General features: G+C 36.5%; 1 protein-coding gene across 4 annotated transcripts in view; it reads left to right on the forward strand.

Annotated features, from left to right (window-relative positions):
- mvb12bb (multivesicular body subunit 12Bb) overlaps positions 1-21,147 on the forward strand; it is a 72,619-nt gene that overhangs the window by 26,274 nt on the left and 25,198 nt on the right. For 3 of the 4 annotated variants that reach the window (XM_052094001.1, XM_052094002.1, XM_052094003.1), the window contains exon 7: positions 14,212-14,303. The exons of the other annotated variant lie outside the window; for it this stretch is intronic. In XM_052094001.1, the coding sequence (XP_051949961.1) occupies positions 14,212-14,303 (92 nt within the window). The remainder of the gene's footprint in view (positions 1-14,211; positions 14,304-21,147) is intronic. 4 annotated transcript variants of the gene reach the window in all.

A 21,147-nucleotide genomic window follows, 5' to 3' on the forward strand; every position in this document is an offset into this window, starting at 1 on the left:
TTTTAAAAGATGATAGAGATCTGTCAGGTACTTATAATAGAAGTACACAGGTGCCAGCACTTTGATGGTCCAAAAGTCACATTTAGGCAGTATAAAAGTAATTCACATGACTCCAGTCGACCATTGAATATCTTTTGAAGCGAATCGATACATTTATTTAAGAAACAAATCGATAATTAAAACATATTTATCTTTAAATTGGCACTTCCATCCAGGGCTGTGACATTCTCTCACATGATATTTGTTCTTCTGTTATAAATAAGCTCTGCTTCTGAATTCTTACGTGAACTCTCCGACGGGCTTACATCACGCTTCGCGTCAGCTGCTGGCAGGAAGCGCTTTTCATAAATGAATAACATTTTAATTATCTATTTATTTTTTTCCACAAACTTTACAATCTGCTTCAGATGACTTTAATTGATCGACTGGATTTGTATGGATTATTTTATTGCTGCCTAAATGTGACTTTTGGACCGTCAAAGTGTTGGCACACGTGTACTTCTACTAATAATGTGAGAATGTTTATTTTTGGGTTAACTATTCCTTTGATATTTTACACAATTTAGTTTTTCAAGTAAATTGATCATGTTTTAAGAATGTTTAGATATATTTACGTGACTTATTGTTAAAACAAAATACTCTGTGGACATCCATATGTTTGGAAACAATTATTTTACTCAAAATAATTGTTTAATAATTGAGAAAAACTCAAACCAGTCTGTCAGGCACCAACAAACATGCCATGATCAAAATCACAATCTTTTCCCTATTCTGATGTTAATGTGAACATTAACTGATTCTTCTGACCCATATCTGAATGATTTTATGCATTGCAATTCTACCACACGATTGGCTGATAATCGCATGAATAAGCAGGTGTACAGTTGTTCCAAATAAAATGCTCAGTGAATGTATAAGCCAACCCTTTGCATTATTTATAGATAAGGTGATTGTTGGCATATAAAGCAAAGGAATGTGTATTGGGAAAGTCTCTTAAAGCTCCGTGCACTGTAGTGTAATAATAGTGCTGATGGATGGATGCAATGACCTGCGTGTCACCCGCTAGGCATCAGCTCTCCAAACAATGGAATATCTTCCAGTTCTCAGAGACGGCAGGCCCTGTACAAGATCTGTTGTGACACCATCCCCAAATCTGCTTTTCAGACACTCTTCTGTGTACCCTTTCCAAGAAAGCCCTCAAAAGCATGCAAATTTCCATACACATCAAGTAAACTCAAACTGAGCAGTGCCACAAACAATAGAATCATCAGCAAAGATCTGTGGCTCTTTAGAGTTTCTATATTCTGCAGCAGAATTCTCCAAGATTCTTCCTTCTCCACACCTGACATGAAACTTTAAGTGAGGTAATGACAAGCGGGAAAGCCGCCACTGCAGAGAGCAGCTGTCTACATGCCGTGGGTTGTGTGGGCTGCCTGCTCTGAGCGAGCGCTGAGGTGTTGTCATTGAGGATCTCGGATGACTGTCAAAACACCGGCTTCCAGATTCCTCTCAGTTCATGCTCTATTATTTTTATATATCATTTTCAACCTAGTCTTTGCCTCACTGAAGGCTTTGGCGAATTTGTCCACAGTGTGACAGATGTTCTGTATGTCTCCTCCCCAAGAAGGACTCCTCTATGCCAATGCCTTCTTGAGTTTCTCATCAGCCTCCCATGGAGTTGCCAGCATGTGGGATTGGGCTTTTAATATTGAGATTACCCTGACTAATTGGCTATTTTACAGGCCAGCTCAAAATTACCTGGGCTGTAATTGTGGATATATTTTAGCATTTGGATTGCCTGTAAAGAAGTTAAAGAATAGTTCACCCAAAGATCTGTCGTAATTTACTCCCCTCATTGTTCCAATCCCATATGATTTTCGTTCACATTCAGAACACAAAAAATTAGGTTTTAATGAATATCACAGCCTGTCTTTTCATAGTGGCTCGCGTTAGCACTAAAAAAACGACTTAAGTTCTCGTATGAAAACGTGAGCCACTGTAAACAAACTTCTCTCATAGCATTCATGAACGCACAAGGAACGTCAAGATTTTCTTGTTTATTTCTAACCAAAACTTATTTTACTTTAGGAAGATTTGGAATATGATGCACATGACAAATAGACTACCTTAATGATAATTATGGGTCCTTATTCAAGATTTAAAGTGAGGTGCAATCTACTGCCATTGTATTGAGAAGAGCTGTGATATTCATTAAAATATCTCCTTATGTGTTCTGCATATGAAATAAGTCATATGGGAATTACATTTTGGGGATTTTCATATTTGAGACATTACTTACAGAAAGTTAGCATCCTTTTTGGTTTATGTAACATGAGTTTTGGGGTACATGAAGTTGCTTTCTGTTCTGTTTCATCACTGATTGAAGACCCTTTATTTCCTCTTTGTCTGAGCGCAAGTCTGTCTTGTAGTCTACCTACACTACTCCGATGTGCCTGTCTCTTTATTTGAAGACTTTGCTCTGATTTGTCCAGTGCTTCCATCCCAAGCCAAGCCTGGCACTGCAATATTCTTGAGCACTCTTCTTTTGTTTCCACTTGTCTTCCATTTGCCCTTATTAGGAATCAGCCATCAACTGTGCTCCAGGTTTATGCCTCAAGTCTTCTGTCTGTTTTCAACCTGCATAGTTCTTAGCCTCTCCTCTTCGTCATTCATTCAACACAACTCAGGATTCCCTAGATCTAAGTGGAGTGTGTTGTGAAATGTCATAAGATACAGAAACAGTCAGAGCTCCTACTGTTGTCCTTGCAAACTAGACTGCCTTTTATTACTTTTTTTTACATGTTTTGTGGTGTATAAGCCAAATTATCTTGTCATAGTGTTGGGGAAGCTACTTTAAAACTGCTAAAAGCTACTCATTATTTACAGTAGAGTATGTCAACTATAGTCAAGCTCCCTTATGAAAAAGTATTTAGCTACACTGCAAGCTACTAAGAAAAATTTGCTGACTACAATGAACTATTTTACATGCACATATTTACAATGATTATGCTCAATATGCCTATAAAATCAAAGGTAATGTAAACACCTTAAATATTTCGAGTTGCATGTTAACACCTTTACCAGTGTTCTTAACTTGTGCAAGTGTTGTGTGAATGCTTGTTTATGTTTTGACGTCAATAGCAGATAATATCAGATTAAGTTTCATGTAAGCACAGTCTCATGGTGTGCATGTAAACACATTTATTTAAGCCTTTTGGAGGTTTAACACAGTGATGAACAATATTTGAAATGGAATATTTTATTAATATGTAATATATTTTGTAGAATTATTGTAAAAAGCATAATTATTGTATCATAAAAAGGTGTCAAATGCAGTGCTCTGTTCTCAGAAGTCCTTGGAAGGCACGTATGCGCAAACCTAGTTGTCATGGCAACTGAATAAACAAAACCTCGCCTGGTCAATATTTACTCGTCAAGTCAGACAGAAACTAAAAGAAGGAAAGACATTATATTTATTTTTATTAAAATGTAATGAAAGTACATTTAAATTTTGTGCGATCTACCAGCATTGCCTTTGCGATCGACTGGTAGATCGTGATCGACGTATTGGGCACCCCTGGGTTAGGGGATAGAATCTATAGTTTGTACAGTATAAAAATCATTATGTCTATGGAGAGTCCTCATAAGGATAGCGCACCAACATGTGTGTGTGTGTTTCACTATATATAAGAGAAAGATTGAGAAATTCTAAAGCGGTCTGGTAACAACTCCAGAAAATGGATGAGGTACAGGGGGTTGAATGAGGTCCTGGGTCACTAAAGACACAAGGTATGTGTTAGGGGGTAATTAATCAATCTATCAATTTTTATTTATAAAGCATATTTAAAAACAACTGAGGTTGACCAAAGTGCTGTACAGTGAATAAAAGGGATACATTAAGAAACATAAAACAAAATAAACAAACAATAAACAACCATAAATGTAGAAGACCCCAAAATAACATGTTTTGTTAATTGAAAAAGCCAGGGAAAATAAATAAGTCTTAAGAGAAGATTTAAATGCAGAGATGGATGGAGCATGTCTGATATAAAGAGAAAGGCTATTCCAAAGTTTCAGACTAGTGGTAGCGAAGGCGCAATCACCTTGGTTTTTAAGTTTGGCTCTAGGGACAGTGAGTAGGCCATGGTCAAATGATCTTAGTGTTCGAGAAGGAGTGTGCGGGAGCAATAAATCAGTTAAGTATTGAGGAGCCAGATTCTTGAGGGCTTTGTAGACAAATAATACCATTTAAAATCAATCCTATACTTGACAGGGAGCCAGTGCAAAGAAATTAGAATAGGCAAAATATGGTCATATTTGTGCTTCCCTTTGAGAAGCCTAGCAGCTGCATTTTGTACTAGCTGCAAATGAGAAATGGAAGACTGAGAGATGCCATAATACAGCAAGTTACAGAGTTACAGGGCTTAACTTTATAAAGAAGGCGAAGATGAAAAAAACAAGACTTGACAACAGCAGTGATCTGTTTGTTAAACATTAGGCTGCCGTCAAATAGGACACCCAGGTTTCTGGCACACTGCGTATTATATGAGGCAAGAGAGCTGAGATCATTATCAAAAACAATGTTTTCCTTAGGGCCAAACAAAATGATTTCAGACATCTTTTCGTTAAGGTTTAAAAAATTACTTGAAAGTCATAGTTTAAGTTCGAATAGGCAGTCTAACTGCGGCTGAAGTGAGTTTTTATTGTTACGGTGCAAGGGAAGATAGGTTTTTCGGTGTCGTCAGCATATAAATGTAAAGACACTCCACATTTTTCAAAAATAGAGGCCAGAGGGAGTAAAAACAGGGAAAATTCACTGGACCAAGAATTGACCTCTGCGGAACACCACAACCAATAGGTATGTTGGAAGAAGTATGATGCCCCAAACGGACAGTAAACCAACTGTTTGACAAATAAGAGTGAAACCAATTTAATAAAGTACCCTCGAATACCCACACATGTCTCCAGGCGAGATAAGAGTATGTCATAGTCAACCAAATCAAATGCAGTGTTTAGATCTAATAGGTCTATAGCCATGGATTTCCCTGTATCAGTTGTGAGAACGATGCCATTTGAGACTCTTAAAAGAGCAGATTCAGTACTACGTAATGCTTTAAAACCTGATTGGAAAACTTCATGGATAGAATTATTTGATAAGAATTATTGTAATGAAACAGTACAACTTTCTCAATGATTTCTTAAATAAAAGGCAGGTTTGAGATAAACCTAAAATTAGAAAGAGATGTAGGATCAAGATTATTTTATTTATTTTTTTAAGCTACGGCGACACCAGAGCATGTTTAAGTCAAGCAGGAACGGTACCGGTATATAAACACTTATTGATTACTGATGACAGACCCTCCATAATTTATTTGAGGAAACACGGTGGAATGAATTTCTGGGGACATAGAGTGGGCTTAAGCTGATCAACAATTTTCTTACAGGAGCACAAATTAACAGGCTCAAACACAGACCATGTAGAAGAGTATAAAGGAACGTCAGTCAAATCTGTGATCTTATTTGTGAAAAACTTCCCAAAACATTCACAAGGAGATGTAGAAGGCTCAGGAAAGACTTTTACATGGGATTTAACAATGAGTCAGTCAATGGAGGAGAAAAGAACTTGGGATTTATGACTGTTTTTTGTAATCAGATCAGAGAGATATTTGCACTTTGCAGCCTTAGCTGCCCTCTGGATAATAGTGAGATAATTTCTCATGATTTCATATGAAACCTGATGTTTATCCTTTTTCCATTTGCACTCAGCTTGTCTGCAAACCTGTCTGAGAGAACGTGTTATGTCATTATGCCAGGGAACAGGCCCCGGCTTATGATTTTTAAGCTTTAATGGAGCAATGGTGTTCAGAATAAAGGCACATATAGAGTTGAAGTAACTGAGATGTTTGTCAGCATCCAAGTTGTGTAGAGTAGATTCCATTACTGAAGAATCCCATACTTCATAGTATGTTGCAGAGAACTCTTCACTGGAGCATGAAGTATAGGTACGGGACAAGCAAACTATGAATTAATTTCGGAGGATTTGACCCAGAAAATGAAACACTCTCGCGGCATTGCTCAACACAGCGGTCGGAGATAATTTAGATTTGCTCTGCCATGGCAGAAACAAGGAGTAATCCAACGACGATGCATGGAGAAGGAAGCGCGTAGCCGTTGGAATTGAACCTCAGGAAAACGCCAACCTGCACCGCGTCCATGAGCCGACTCATTTCTCCACAAGAGCGATGAAAGATGTGCGATGTTCTTCTATGCCGATCCAGTTTTCAGTCGCACGACAATCCCTCCCAATTTACCACAATTCCTCAGGTGCTTCCTTCTAGGGAGACACAGGACACCGACACAGGTGCGCATGGAGGTGAATCGAAAATGGTGGTGGGGGGAGACGAGTTCCACTAACATCACCCTTAGTAAAATCAACAACCACACTGCGGATGCTAAGCAGTGTTAGGCGGTCATAAACCAAGGTAGAGTTACAATTTGTGATTAAAAAATAAAAAACAAAATGATAGCAAATGCCAGAAGAAGAGACAAAGATGGCAGCAGACGACAAACTACAAGCACAGATGCCATCTTGTTGATGGCCTAAATGGATGTGGTACAGGGGGTTGAATGAGCTCCTGGGCCACTAAAGGACCAAGGTGTGCATTCGAGGGTAAATACGTGTATTACAGAAAACAGAGATTGTGGGTTTTCACTCATCGCTACATCGCTACTCTTTGAAAAAATTAGCTAATTACTGAAAATGTACAACGTTTTGAAAACAGCTGCTGTCACACTACTTAAACATGTAGTTAAGTTAGTAGTTTTGCTACTTCTATTAAGTTAATCCCCAACATTGTCTGCTTATAATCTCAGTTATGTTATAATTCTGGGAGGTACTGTGTTGTAATTAGACATTTAAAATGGTGATATGTGTCAGTGTGGCTCTGATGGGTTTGAATGATGATTATTTGTACTCAAAACTCCAGTGGCCAACACAATCTAAGGCTTGCACTGCTGTTGATTATGTAGCGGTATACTTGCAATGTTTTTATTTTTTAAGAATTAGATGTGCAATTGATATGCTATATTCTACCCAAACCCAGTGTATCCAGAAAGTGTGAATCTCAATTGAGTATACACTGTTTGACAGCTCTGAAGATAGGAAAAAATGATTGCTCCTGAAAATTATATTGATTCAACCATACCTTTATTCCAGTTTCCCATTACTTTTGAGACGGCTCAGAAACAAAAAACTTTGGAGGTTTTTTTTGGTGCTTGACACTGGCACAATGAGATACTCAAAAATGACTGTATTTCAAACATATATAAAACAACAAATAATCTTCAGATGCTAATTTCTCTAAAGACCAACTCTTATCTCTATTGTGATAAGAGTTTATGTCCAAACAGATTCATGTCATAAACAGGCTTTTCACTGAATATGTCTCATTTCCATTTTCTGTATCGCTCAGTATCATTCTCTATTGTTTTCGCCTGGGGTAGTTGAGGCCAGTTTTGACAAAAGAGCATCAAAACCATCTCCTTTCAGTTTATGGCTGTTTGTGAAATGTCTGGATTCGTGCAGAGCCATGTCCCCGGCTTTTTCTCCCCCCTGCATTGGAGTCAACCTTTTGCAAATGAAGGGAAGTCTTCATTGTTTGTGGCAATCGGTTCCACAAGATTGATGCCAACCTTTTAAAAATTCACCATTGGTCTGAATTGAACACGGGCAAATGCTGATGCAGATGAACAGGAAGAAGTCGGCCCCATTGAGAGAAATAAATCTGAGTTGCAGGCTTCAGTTCATAAATACCACAGGATGTCAGAGAGTATGTTTTATTGCCCCTGATAGAAATTACTACATTTATTTATCTCATCACACCTGATAGAAATGCAGAGTAGCCTCTCACAGCAACCACGTCATCTGTTAGCTCACGTTCAGAGTTCTACAGCTGACCCAGAATTCCAAATAATTAAGTTGGGTGAATGTGTAGAGTATCCACACTTTGAGGAGATGTCAGATGTGCCCATAGCGAAGCCACAAAAAATATAGACTAAAAAACTAATCTGATTACCTGTGCATTTATTGACTGAAAACTGTGCTGCACTGTCTTTTTATGTCTCTCTTTCTTTACTTTTCATTCATTTTAATATACATTTTTCTTCTATATTTCTTTTTTTTACTTTAATTTCCATTGTGTACAGTATCTGAAATGTGCTGTATTGATTAAATATAGGTAAAGACAAAAACAAAACAAAAAATATTGTGCAGACTGTGAAATATGCGTATAGTGAGCATTGGTACTACTAGATACCTTCAGCCCCATCTCTCTATTTGATGGAGGACTCCAGTTCAAGGCTGGTCATTGAAATGCATCTATTCTTCCACTGTAAACTCTTCAGACATGTTTCTAAGTTCTGTTCTCTGGTTTGTGTGCAGCTACGTTGTGTTTTCTCTTGTTAATATTGCTGGTGGTCCTGTTGAAGCGAAACAAAACGAGTTTATGCTTGAACGCCCCATCTTGCGTGTGCTGCGTAACTAATGCTGCTCTCCTTCAAAGAGCTCTAAAGCTTGTGTGCAGATTCATGAATGTGCACTGGAGAATAATGGTCAGTGTACATTTTTACAATATAATACATTCAATTTTGGTTTGTTTCACACCAAACCTTAACATATGCTTTTATAACAATCATGGAATGATTTATTAGACTTTTGAATTATGCTTTTGTGTCCTTTTGAATCTTGAAGATGTCACCATGAACTGCCATTGTATGACATCACCAAGAACAATTTTTTTTTTCACAATCTCTCCCATTGTGTTAAGAAAAGGAAAGTCATATGGGGTTATAACAACACAGGGGTCAGTAAACAGTGGCTGAATTGTCATTTTGGGGTTAAGTATCCTTTTAAGGATGAACCTAATGTTGATTTTTAGTAATGGAAGAACATACATATTGATGGATAATTAAAGGAATATTCCGCTCAAGTTAAGCTCAATTGACAGCATTTGTGGCATAATATTGATTTTCCACAAAAATCCTTCCCTCCTTTTCTTTAAAAAAGTCAAATTCTTGGTTCCAGTGAAGCACTTATAATGGAAGTTATAAGTAATGGGCCCATTTTTTTACATTAAAATACTCACTGTTTCAAAAGTATAGCCACAAGACATAAAGGATGTGCATGTAAAATGATTTCAGTGTGATAAAATCACTAACTAACCTTTTCTTTGTAAAGTTATAGCCAATTTTACAACTTCATTACCATGATGATGTAAAGTTTATAAAGTTTATGTAAAGTTTATTTATAAAATTATAAGCTTCATGTTTTTGTTTTTAAACCCTCCCAAAATTGTCCAAATTCACTTCCATTGTAAGTGCCTCACTAAAACCCTGATTTTAGTTTTTTTAAGAAAAGGATGGATGACTCAAAACACATTTTTGTGGTAATCAACATTATGCCACAAATGCTGTCGATTGAGCTTAACTTGTACTGAACCCGGAACATTCCTTTAAGCGTAAGTGTCCCACTTTACCAGTTGTCCCACTTTACCTGTACTAAAAAATGTGCTTCTTGTGGTCACATGTCTTTGATATGGTTAATCATTATCTTCTTCTTGATAAGTTGTATTCTATTGGTTTAAATAGAGATGCTCTTCTCTGGTTTAATGCTTATCTTCACAACAGACGTCAATGTGTTGTTTTTCAAGGTTTCCAGTCAGATTATGTAATTGTTGAAAAAGGTGTTCCACAAGGTTCCTCTCTTGGACCATTACTTTTCTCTATTTTTATTAATGATTTACCTCAGATATGTTCAAACTGTTCGGTGCATCTTTATGCTGATGACACGGTAATTTATACCTCTAACTCTGATCTGTCACAAATTCAGAACTCTTTACAACTTGACTTTAATCTGGTTCAAGAATGGTGTCATAACAATATGCTTACATTAAATAAGAGGAAGTCTTGCTGTATGATGTTTGGGTCGCATCGTTGCCAATCGAACAATTTTGATTTGAATATTATTGTTGATGATGGCTTATCTCTTGAGACTGTCAATGCATTTAAATATCTCGGCCTTTGGATCGACTCAGAACTCTCTTTTAAGCCCCATATAGATTATATTATTAAAAGAATTTATCACTGCCTGCGCTTACTTTATTGTTCAATTAATTGCTTTACATTTCAAGACAGGAAAAGAATTGTTTCTCAGTTAATATTTCCTCTTATTGACTATGCTGATACTGTTTACCAAAATACCTATGATATTTATCTAAAGCCTCTTAATGTTGTTTATAATTCTTTGTGCAGATTTGTGTTAAGGTGTCCATATCGTACTCATCACTGCCATATGTATGAATTGCTTAATTGGTTGCATCCTAAATATAGAAGACAATTTCATTGGCTTTTGTTTATTTTTAAATGTGTTTATTTTGTTTGTCCTTCTTATTTGAATGAACTTTTGATTCCATACAGATCTTCCTACTCTCTTAGACATTTGCAACATCCTTTTTTCTTTGTTCCAAAAACTGTTAGTGTAGTACATGGACGTAGGTCATTTCTGTATAAAGCCCCTTTTGACTGGAATAATCTTCCTGTTTCTCTGAGATCTATTACCTCTCTTAATCGTTTTAGGTTATGCCTATTCTCTTATCTTAAAATAACTTGTCTATGTTTCTGATTTTATTTTGTTTTCTCTCTGTACTTGAGATTCATTTGAGGATCTTTTGCTGATATTATGTGGCTCTATGTTGATGCTGTATGATGCTGAGATTTTGTATTGAAACTATGTTGCGGGTGTGGGAAGCCCACAAGAGTGTGGGAAGTAGGTTGAGCTTTTGTTTTTGTAGTTTTGTTTTGTAATGTTGTTTTGCTTTATGTTGTCTGTGCTGTATATTGCTTATGTTTTTAGGACCCCCTTGAAAATGAGATGTTACATCTCAAGGGGCTATCCTTTCAATAAATTCAAATCTCACATCTAAAATTAAGTCAAAATTATTACATTACATTGCTGAATCAACCTGAAAACATTTGGCTGAACCTAAATTAATTGTTAGGGTTATATCAGTCAGAAATAACTTCTTAAGTTAACAATTGCATGTTACCATTTTATACAGTGTGTATTCACCCTAAATAAACTTGTTTTGCCGTGCCTTACCTAAATCTCTTTGGTGGACAGCTAGAATGATAAAATGCAAATTCAGATTCTGTTGAGCGAATTTCTACACCAAAGTAACCTGGTTTACATCATCCCAGCCCAAGCACTTCAACCATTTCATCCATTTATTTCAAACCTTCCCCTTCCTCTATTTTCAACATCTAGGCATCTGCTGCTTTGCATTGATATCACATTTCAGAAGCTTTTCCATATTTACCTTCCTAACCTGCTCTCGAAGTTGCATTCTACTGCCGCCTAAATGACATCTTACTCCCCTTGGCGGTGTCACTTTGCTCCTAATCTTTTTCCAAACATGACTCTGCTTGACTTTAATGCATCTGATGCATTCTATAACCTGTTGGAGATGCTCATTTGGTCTTCAAAGCATGTCTAAAGCAGAATTATGCAGCGCTCCTGATGCAGAGAGACTCGGGTGGTGCGGTAGTGGATTTATTGATTCCCGTGAGTGAGTCAGAGAGTGTAATTCACCAGTGCCTGATTGATGAGGAGAGCAAGTTCAAACTGTCCGTGAAGTGCAGTGCATGCTGTTTCAGCTCTTCCCCAAAACTTTGATATGGTAAAGCAGTTTGACCTGTGATCAGCAGAGGCTTCTTTTGTGTATGCAGATGTATAACACAATGTATTGGAAGTTTTATTTTATGTGTAAACTAAACACTAAAGGTGAAGATTGAAGAATTTCACTTCTCTTTTCAAACACTTCTTAGAGTCTAGACCACAGGCTGTCAAGCTAAGAAAAAAATAAAACTCCATAGAAGTAGTCCAAATGGCTTGTGGCCATATTACAGTTATTCTTTCCCCCTTTTTGGAGCTTAAGAGACATGGTCACTATGAAATGTCATTGTATGGAATAGAGCTGTGTGTTTGGAGTGTAAATAATGTAAATATTTACAGATTTTTTTTTTTTGGGTGAACTATTAATTTATTCTATTATATTTTTCTGCATTGTTTTTGCAAAATTATTAGATACATTCCTATGGTATAATAGGGATCTGGTATGATGCACCAAGGAAATGGGAAATTAAGTCCAACAGTTTAGCTGTCCATGCTGTTTGACACTAATAACCTAGCCACAGACACCCTACTTGAGCTGATGTGGTGATACAGTGTGTGTATGTGTGACCGTGAGGTTTAGCACTCTATCTGGACTGCTGTCTGGACTGTGTGTGTGTGTGTGTGTGTGTGTGTGTGTGTGTGTGTGTGTGTGTGTGTGTGTGTGTGTGTGTGTGTGTGTGTGTGTGTGTGTGTGTGTGTGTGCGTGCACGCAGTTCTTGTACCCTGCTGGGTTAGGAAATCCTTCTTATTACCACAGATTCCATGACAACCACTCACAGGCACCTAAGAGCCACAGACAGAAAGAGAGACAATGGGAGGTTAATGATCAGATGGAGTCAGAGATTCACAGTGGTTAAAGATTGAGTCCCACAATCACTATCATAATTTACTTGTAGTATATTTATTTAAAATCATTTATGAGATTTTTACACTGCTTGAATAAGAGTTAATCACACCCACACCACAATTTTGCTGATCCAAATGTAAATTATAGATAGCCACAAAGGCTTGGAGCAGAAATGCCACAGTGACCAAAATGCGGGGTCAAAAAATGAATTCCTTTTTTGATATATTTATATTTGTTATATTTAAGCAATATCACATGAGCAAGAGTGCGATATGGCCCTACATCAGCACTGCTGTGATTCGTAGGTAAATACAGCAGCACTGATTTAGGGCCATATCACAAGATTGTGAGTGTGATATTGCTTATATACAACAGTTTAATGAACAAGTAAATTAAAAAATGAGAAAAAATTGAGTATGGACATAAAAAAACGCATTTGAGCATTGCACTACTTTCTTACGCAACGGATCAGAATCTGCCATTGCTGGTTCAAACCAAATGATGCATCTAAGCCTCACAAAAACATAACTTTAGAACTAGTATCATGGCTTGTGCTCTTTCTAACCAGTTATTGGAGAAATAAGCATGGATGTAGTTGTGTGTGTGTGCGCGTGTGTGTGTGTGTGTGCGCGTGTGTGTGTGAGAGTGAGAGCGAGAGTGAGAGAGAGAGAGAGAGAGAGAGAGACAGAGAGAGAGAGAGAGATGGAGCATGTGCGATCACCTTTCTCTATGCCACTCCCAAGCAGAGATGCTGTAGTGTTTTAGCCATCTTTCTGAAGATAATGCAATTTTGATCAAATGCATCCTATTTTCTCTGTGAAGAAATAGCCACCCGCGGGTCGTGGTAGCCAGTGAGCAAGAGTCTTTCACTATAGAAACCTTAATCTCCTCTGCCATTTTGAACAGTATGTCCTCTCCAATGTGGAAAGTCCGGTAAGAGGTAAGCATCTTGTGTTTGTGCCTCTCAGCTGTAATGAGCCTTACTGATGAAGTTGTTAGTTTAAAGCTGTTTAAAGTTATTTCTTAGCTTTAGTATTGTAGTAGTAATCAGAGCGATCATGTAGTGTTAATAAATGAAAACACTGACTGATGCTTACTCGCTGCACGCCACTTGAAATGGCTCATATTACACACAAAAATTGTCTTTTGCTGCCACCTATTGGCTTAAATCTGTAATGTCACAAAAATAAATGTAAAGAGACACATCTAGCTCTTAACATATCTGCACTACTGCTCTTACACTTTAGCAAAAACACAAGTAGAGTGATACACAGTGAAGCGTCGGAGTGCTGATGGTGTGAGACCATCAGTACTCATGGAACGTCTCTCATCCAATCAGATTTCAAGACCGGAACTAACTGTTGTGTGTGTGTTGTTTATAAATAAATTGTGTGTGTGTTGTTATAAATAAATATATATTTATATTTTTACTGTTTATACAGTCAATTTCAGACACATATTGCCCCTTTATAAAAATAAATATTTCTGACACTGACATAAAACAGTTGTACACTGAAATATTAGACACTGAAATTCCAGAAATCATTAAATATTTTTTCAGTTTAACATTTACTTTTTTTATTATTATTATTAAATATCTATGATCTATTAGGTCAGCTGTTGTTATCTTTCCTAGGCAAATCCCTGATTCTACGGCCTTCAGTCCTAAAAAGAGCTTCGTCAGGCCAGATTATGAGCACCAAATCTGTAACCTGTACACCAAATCAGGTCAGTCCCTCTACAATACACAAATTGTATCTCATCTTATTGTATTACTCTTTCATGATGATCCATGATGTATGTAACATGCACTAAAATAAAAAAATAAAAAATAAGACGATCATTTGTAAGAGTGAATAGAGAAGAAGTCACAAGAGAATATTTACTAGCTGTCTTTGATCACTCATTGCATGTATTTTATTTCTTTATATCTACATACAGTATATTTAATAATATACATGATGACACACCTAGCAATTTTATCCACACACCTTCTTCCTTTTTTTATCCACACACATTTTAATGTACAAAAATGGGGAGCCCAGGGTTAGTCATTACCATTTACTCCAGTGAAAATGTCTCAGTGTAGATTTGTTTTTGTAATTTCTGTATAGGCGAATACTTTAAAGTCATACTTTAAATAATATTTCAACCATTATTGCCCAGAAAAAAGAAAAAAATTTAAATAGTTGACCCAATAGCGGGGAACGTTGCCGAACTTGCCATTAAACAGCATATCAAAGGCTTTTCAGCAAAATGTACACAATTATTAAACACAAAACGTTAATCGAAGAGAAAAGCAATGTACACAAATATCAAACCATTGTTTTGGTCAACAAATATTGTAATGAATAAATCAAATGCATGTCAAATAGCCACCCCAGAATGTGACAACTTTCCCCGACCTGACATTTAGACAAATGTTCCTTGTCCTTAATATATAGTTCAACCTTTCTACCTTTATTATATTGTTTGCCCTTGCCTGAATGTATGTTAGTGCAGTTTTATTGTGTTCACTTGATTACATTAGAGCTTTTACAAAACTATGATATACTTGAGTCTAAGTTTGGGGGATATAATTCACAAAATTATTATAATTTAATAGGGTGTTTCAAAACCCTTATAGTTACCAAGATACAGCCCTTGTGACAATGGGCCCTGGTCCCCCTGTGTGTGCTTCATGAAATTCCATTGGCCACCTCCACCCATCTTTCAGATCCAGAATGTAACTTTTGAGTTTGGGCCTGGAAGCATGGTTGTATTTTTTTGGGGTTTTTTTCTGGCTGGAGAGAGACACCATGTGGTGAAGATGAGCTTATCTTTGGCATCTAGAGGAAAAAAGTGTAGCTTTACTGGCGTACATCTTTAATGCTCTTTGTTCGTTAACTGACATTTTAAGTACTGAGAGAATTAACCATATCTCTTAGAAAAAAAGGTAAATTAATACTTCAACTTGAGTGTTAATTTTCAAGTCATGTATTACCCTTATTTCTTTTATTTTCATGAATTCGTTATTTAGTTTTAACAGAGCTGTCATGACATAAGTCAGTAATATGAAGATTTTTTGCTTAATTGTGTAATTACAGGCAATTGCACTTGATCATATAAAAGTTTTAGTGGTTAAAATAAGTGACTGGTACATTAAATTTCTCTTACCTGCCTTTGACTTGGTAAAAGTGAGAGTAGATTGACTTGTACATGCATGAGGCCAAAGAGAAAGGTTCTGTTAGCTAGATGGTTGATGGTATCTTGCTTCTCTGTTGCCATGGTAATGTTGTTTGACTGACAGACAGACACATGCTCTCCCACCAATCATCACTCTGTCACCACAAGTAGTGTGTTCTATTGATCCTCCTTTAGCAATGTCTATGTAACCGTCAGTAACTATGTTCGCAGGTTAGATTGGTGGCAGGGCAGTATGTTGTCTAGATTTAGTGTGTATCATGTAGTGTAGTGTAATTTATTTTTATTATGTTTATTATGTTATTTTTATTGATCAAGATAGTAGAGAGTTTAGAATTTAATAACTGTACATACCCCAACCTTGCACATATATAAGCACTTGCAATAATTGCCCAATTATTGTTTTGACTGTAATTTTAACAATAATTTAATGTAAAAAGTAAATGTACTCTCTTGTTACTTTTAAATCTAAACATTTTAACTATTCTAACTATTGTAAAAACTATTGTATTGTCTTTTTAAATATATAAAAAAAATACTGTATATTTTACTGTTAATGCTTTTCTGTAGCATTTTTACAGTCTTTTACCATTAAAATTACAGGAATTTTTTACAGCGTACTCTTACGTTGTTTTATATTCAGTGTCTCACTGTAATGTTCTAAGTGCATTTGCTTGTTTCTCCTATTACCCAAAAAATTGTGTATATGAGCACACTTGGCAGTAAAGCAATAAAGCTCATTATTATTCTGAGAGCACAGCAAAAACCTTTTTTTTTAAGTAAAATTATCTAAATTATATTTTTACACTATTAGCAAATTGTCTAACACAATTTAATGAGGTTTATGCTTAAAACATCAAAACAACAACAACAATGCCAATGAGGTAAGACAATTTTTATTTAATACTTTAATCAAGATACTGTATATAAAAACTATACTTATATTCTCACACAAGTTTTATTCTTAAGTAATTTTACCTGGCTTTAATAAGGTTTATATGTATATATACTGTATGTATATATTTACATTTAAGTTTACATTTGGATTCAATTGAAACATGTACAAATTAATGCTCTAGCTTAGTAAATATTATTTATAATTATTAGTTATCTTTACAATGTGTCATCATGTATGAATTCTAAAGGAGAAAAAAAAATTACATTTATTAGCTGATTTGAGTACATTTTACAGGTAAATAAAGTAAGTACATTTTACTTAACTTTTTTAAGCTGGTGCACCTGGTGTTGAGGGCTGCGACCGCCGCTCTGGATCTTGTTATTCTATCGCCATTAAACCAAGTTGATGTTGACTAATAGACTACAAAGCATGCATTAAGCTTCCTTGTGGAAGGCTTCTGTGTGTCATGTGGTACATGATTCAGCACGTAAAAAAAAAAGCATTGAAATGCCAGTACACTTTTAAAAGCATGGCTTAATTCAGTGCTACATTGCTTGTGTAAAATGTACAAACAAAAAGTGAATTACATTTTCATGAAACAGAGTATTGCAAAAGTAAACTTTACTTGAGAATTTCTAATTAAAGCCACTAAGAATTGTGTGTAGACTTTACTTGAAAATATTGTCTGTTAAATTAACTACTTAACTTGTTTCCTAAGTTTTTTTGTAAACCTCACTCCAATGATTTTCTGTTTAATTTAATAAAATTAGTTTTTGTAGTCATGGAGCAGAACATTTTTGGGAAGTGATTTGGATATGATGCAGGCGAGAATCAAACCAGTGTCTTCCACATGAGCACCAAGCCTCAATGTGTCGAGAGCATGTGCAATAACAGCTTTGCCAAAGCATTGGAAACATAGAATATCTTATGTACATATCTAAATATATATTACTATGGAATTTAACTATGAGCTTTATGCTGTCCAACTCAAGAGAATCTTGTTTAAAGTTCTCCATTAATTGAGTTATGACCTAAAGACCAAGTGTGGGGTTTCAAACAGACTTGATGTGCCTTAATCGTTAGGGGGTTCGTTGTGTATCCATATGTGCATACGGTATATCTATGTGGGTGTGTTGACAGCTGGCCAGGTTCGAGCTGGGCTAAAACCATGTGCGCTCTGTCAGGCTTGGAGCTCTTGCTCCTTCAGGATTGATGAATTGCCTGCTTTCTTGATTAAACCTTCCGTCACTTCCCAACAAAACACACACATGCAAGAAAAAAAAGGGGCGGGCGCATTAAAGTCTAGCCCAGTGTGGGAGACTCAACGTGTCAGGGAATCTGTCATCATCAGCCACATTATTTGTGGATTTGAGGTGCCAGTGCTTTGACATATATTACTATATTCACATTGATTTGGCAACCTTCATTCACTTGACAGTCTTCACTCATTTTAGCAAGATGGCTCTTTCTAGACTGCTCAACCCTCTACTTTGTTTCACCACCATCTCTTTGGAGTTTAGCAGATTTTTGGTGTCATTTATATTTAATTTAGCATGATGAGTTGCAGGAAGTATTTCCTAATTAGTGAAGGAATTGGTGTGAAAAAAAGAGTCCATTTGCAACATCTGTGAGGTGATGGATTTGAATGAATTCTTTTTTGGGAGTATTAATTTTATTCACTAACATAATGAAAAAAAAAAATCTGAAATATGTTTAGAATAATACATATCCTGTCAAAAAATAAAAACATTGCACATGTGGTCATAATATGTGCTATAATTCTTCAAATGTTGAAAGAGAGCAACTTTGTATTTACATCTATGTAGGTATTATATGTGGTTAGGAGCTTGTTTTTTGACGCTTGTCATTTTAATTTTCATCCTTTTCAATAAGAAACAGGTTAGCTATTCATAATATCATATTTACATATATTTAATATACCTAAATAACTTTATACATTAACATATCTATCATATTAATCAAAAAAGGCTGACATTGCCTTTGGTCCAACTTAAAATGGGGCTCAGTTATTCCTCAATCCATTAAAAGTTCAATTAAGAGGTGGTTCAGATTGAGAGAGAGAGAGAGAGAGAGAGTGAGTTATAGTACCTCTAGTTTGCAAAATATCAGCCACAGTGACAACGATATTTGATTTCCGGAACTGATATTAGTCCCCTTATTAAACCATGTGCATCTGCTTTTAATTTGCTCCAAATAATTGGAAAATGCAACAGAGCTTTCCAATTAAAGCGCCACTTTGCGCACTTTAATAATACCCCATAATATTAAAGCTTATGAAATGACAGGTGAGCTGGTGTATGAATAAAACATAAAGGCTCGTAATAAGAGACTGAAAAAAAAAAATCGGAGACAGTTGTTGGGGGCTTTTAAAATGCTTGACTTAATTTGCATTTATTAATCTCTTCTTTTCAGCCTTATCAAATTTGTGTATTTGAAGTTAAAATAGTGATGACAGGCCGGGGTATGCTTCATTTTTCCACGGATTTATTACTCCTATAATTCAGGATCTTTAATAAGCCAATATGACTGATCCTCCGAGTTCTGTGGAATTTCGTTAATTGTTCCAGATGGTGCTCACTGATTATGCAAAATGACTTCTTTTTTTCCCTCCCTTTTTTTTACCATCCCCAACCACACTGTTTTTTGAATGACTAACACTGAGAAAAAAAAGATTATTTTTTGGCTAGCACTTTCATTAGAAGCCTCTCATCAGGTTTCAAACAAAAGTTCCATCTTATCACTGGGTGCAGAATGCTCCGTGACTAGCGCTCCACAGCTAACGCTTGGCAGTCGAGGAGAATCCCATAGGCTTTTAATCGTGACTCTAATCTTGTGTAGCCCAGCAGCTCTCTCAACACGTGTGGCCATATTTTACAATACCAAAACACTTTAGGCTGAAGGATTAGAGAACGCACACTCAGGCTAGCGACACAAAAACTCATCTGCTAAGTGTGACTGCTCCATGGCTGGATGGCTAGCCTTGAGCGGCTAGTTGATTAAAACCCCCCAAAGCTAGGCCACCATTTTTCTAGTCCTCCTCTCCTCTTGTAGCCGAGGGCCCATGAAAGTTCACCTTGATTCTGTTTAGCATCAGCTAAATTGCCCTAAATGAATTGTGTATGGATATTTGATGGGTGGTGGTGGGGGGCTAGGCGGAGGAATAGACATAGAACAGATTTACAGCTGTGTTTTACTTTCGATGGGTACACGATTTAAGCCATGCAATTTCAGGGCAATAAAACCGTTTTGAAAGGGAGCCAAGGACTTCGGGTTGGTGACAGGGCATGAAAGACTGCATACAGCTTCTTTTCCAAAAAAACCATTAATGATTTATTCCCAAGGCCTATGTAGAGGGAGCCTGGAGAGCATGCAGAGGGGGTTTACAACCTGCATGGCTTGCGTGCATGTCTCAGATAGCAAATATCACTAAACCCATCCCTACTGTTGGATCCAAACTTTTGCCTCTGGATGAATCTGGTTTAAAGAGTAAATGTTATTTCAGCACCACTAGTGGAACCAAAGATTATTTGAAAAAATTACCATTATCAAACATGATTTTCAATTTGTCTTCCATTAGTTGGACAAACAGATAAGTCACCTCATTTGATATAATATATCTAGAAACAGAATCTCTTATATGATTATTACAGAGTATTTTACCTAGATGATGTTTCTTGACCTCTCCCATTCACTAGGACAGGTAATTTGATTTGCAAGATGCTCTTGTCCATTTAAAATTCCTTAATAGTGCCCTACATACCTTGTAGTATGATTGCTAAATATAATCCAATTAGATCAAACAGATGGTCCTGCTCCAGACTCACACTATTGGTTGAGATATAGGAGTGTCAGGCTTGTCGGGATGATCAAACAAACAGAGCAGTGTTTTTATAGCACCACTGAGCCACACTGACCCCATTTCCACCTGGTATTAAGATGCAATTTGGGTGATCCGATCACATGTGATCAGCCCTAAATACAGGTCTAAATGGGGTCTAAAATGTTTTGTGATTGGATCACAGAAACCACATACTAATGGGGTCAAAAACGCAAGTGTCCACATCGCATTTGAGGTGTAATAGCTCATCTGTCCTGTATGCATCCCAGCAGCAGTGAAGCGCCACCCCTTACCTGTCAATCAACTGCTCTGCTAAAACAAGAGTTTAAACTTTGCTGGTTACAAGCGAATTTAAAAGGAAATAACTGTCCAATCTGAAAAATGTAAGAAGCAGATACATACACAATCACGAGAGCTTCATGGATCTTCTTTAGTCTGTCTCATATCAACACAGATGACAGGCACTAACACCTGAAGCTCCTTTAATACAAGTAATCAACTAAAATAATGGATAATTCTGCTTGACATGTTGCGTTTGTGCTTAGATCAAATTTAAACTGCATCTTGGAGAAACAGCGCACCGTGTTTTTTTTGTGCTTTCTTTGTCTTTTTGGTCTTAGTTGTGCTTTATT

This window comes from Xyrauchen texanus, chromosome 27 (genome assembly GCF_025860055.1).
Source record: "Xyrauchen texanus isolate HMW12.3.18 chromosome 27, RBS_HiC_50CHRs, whole genome shotgun sequence".
Lineage (NCBI taxonomy): Eukaryota > Metazoa > Chordata > Actinopteri > Cypriniformes > Catostomidae > Xyrauchen > Xyrauchen texanus.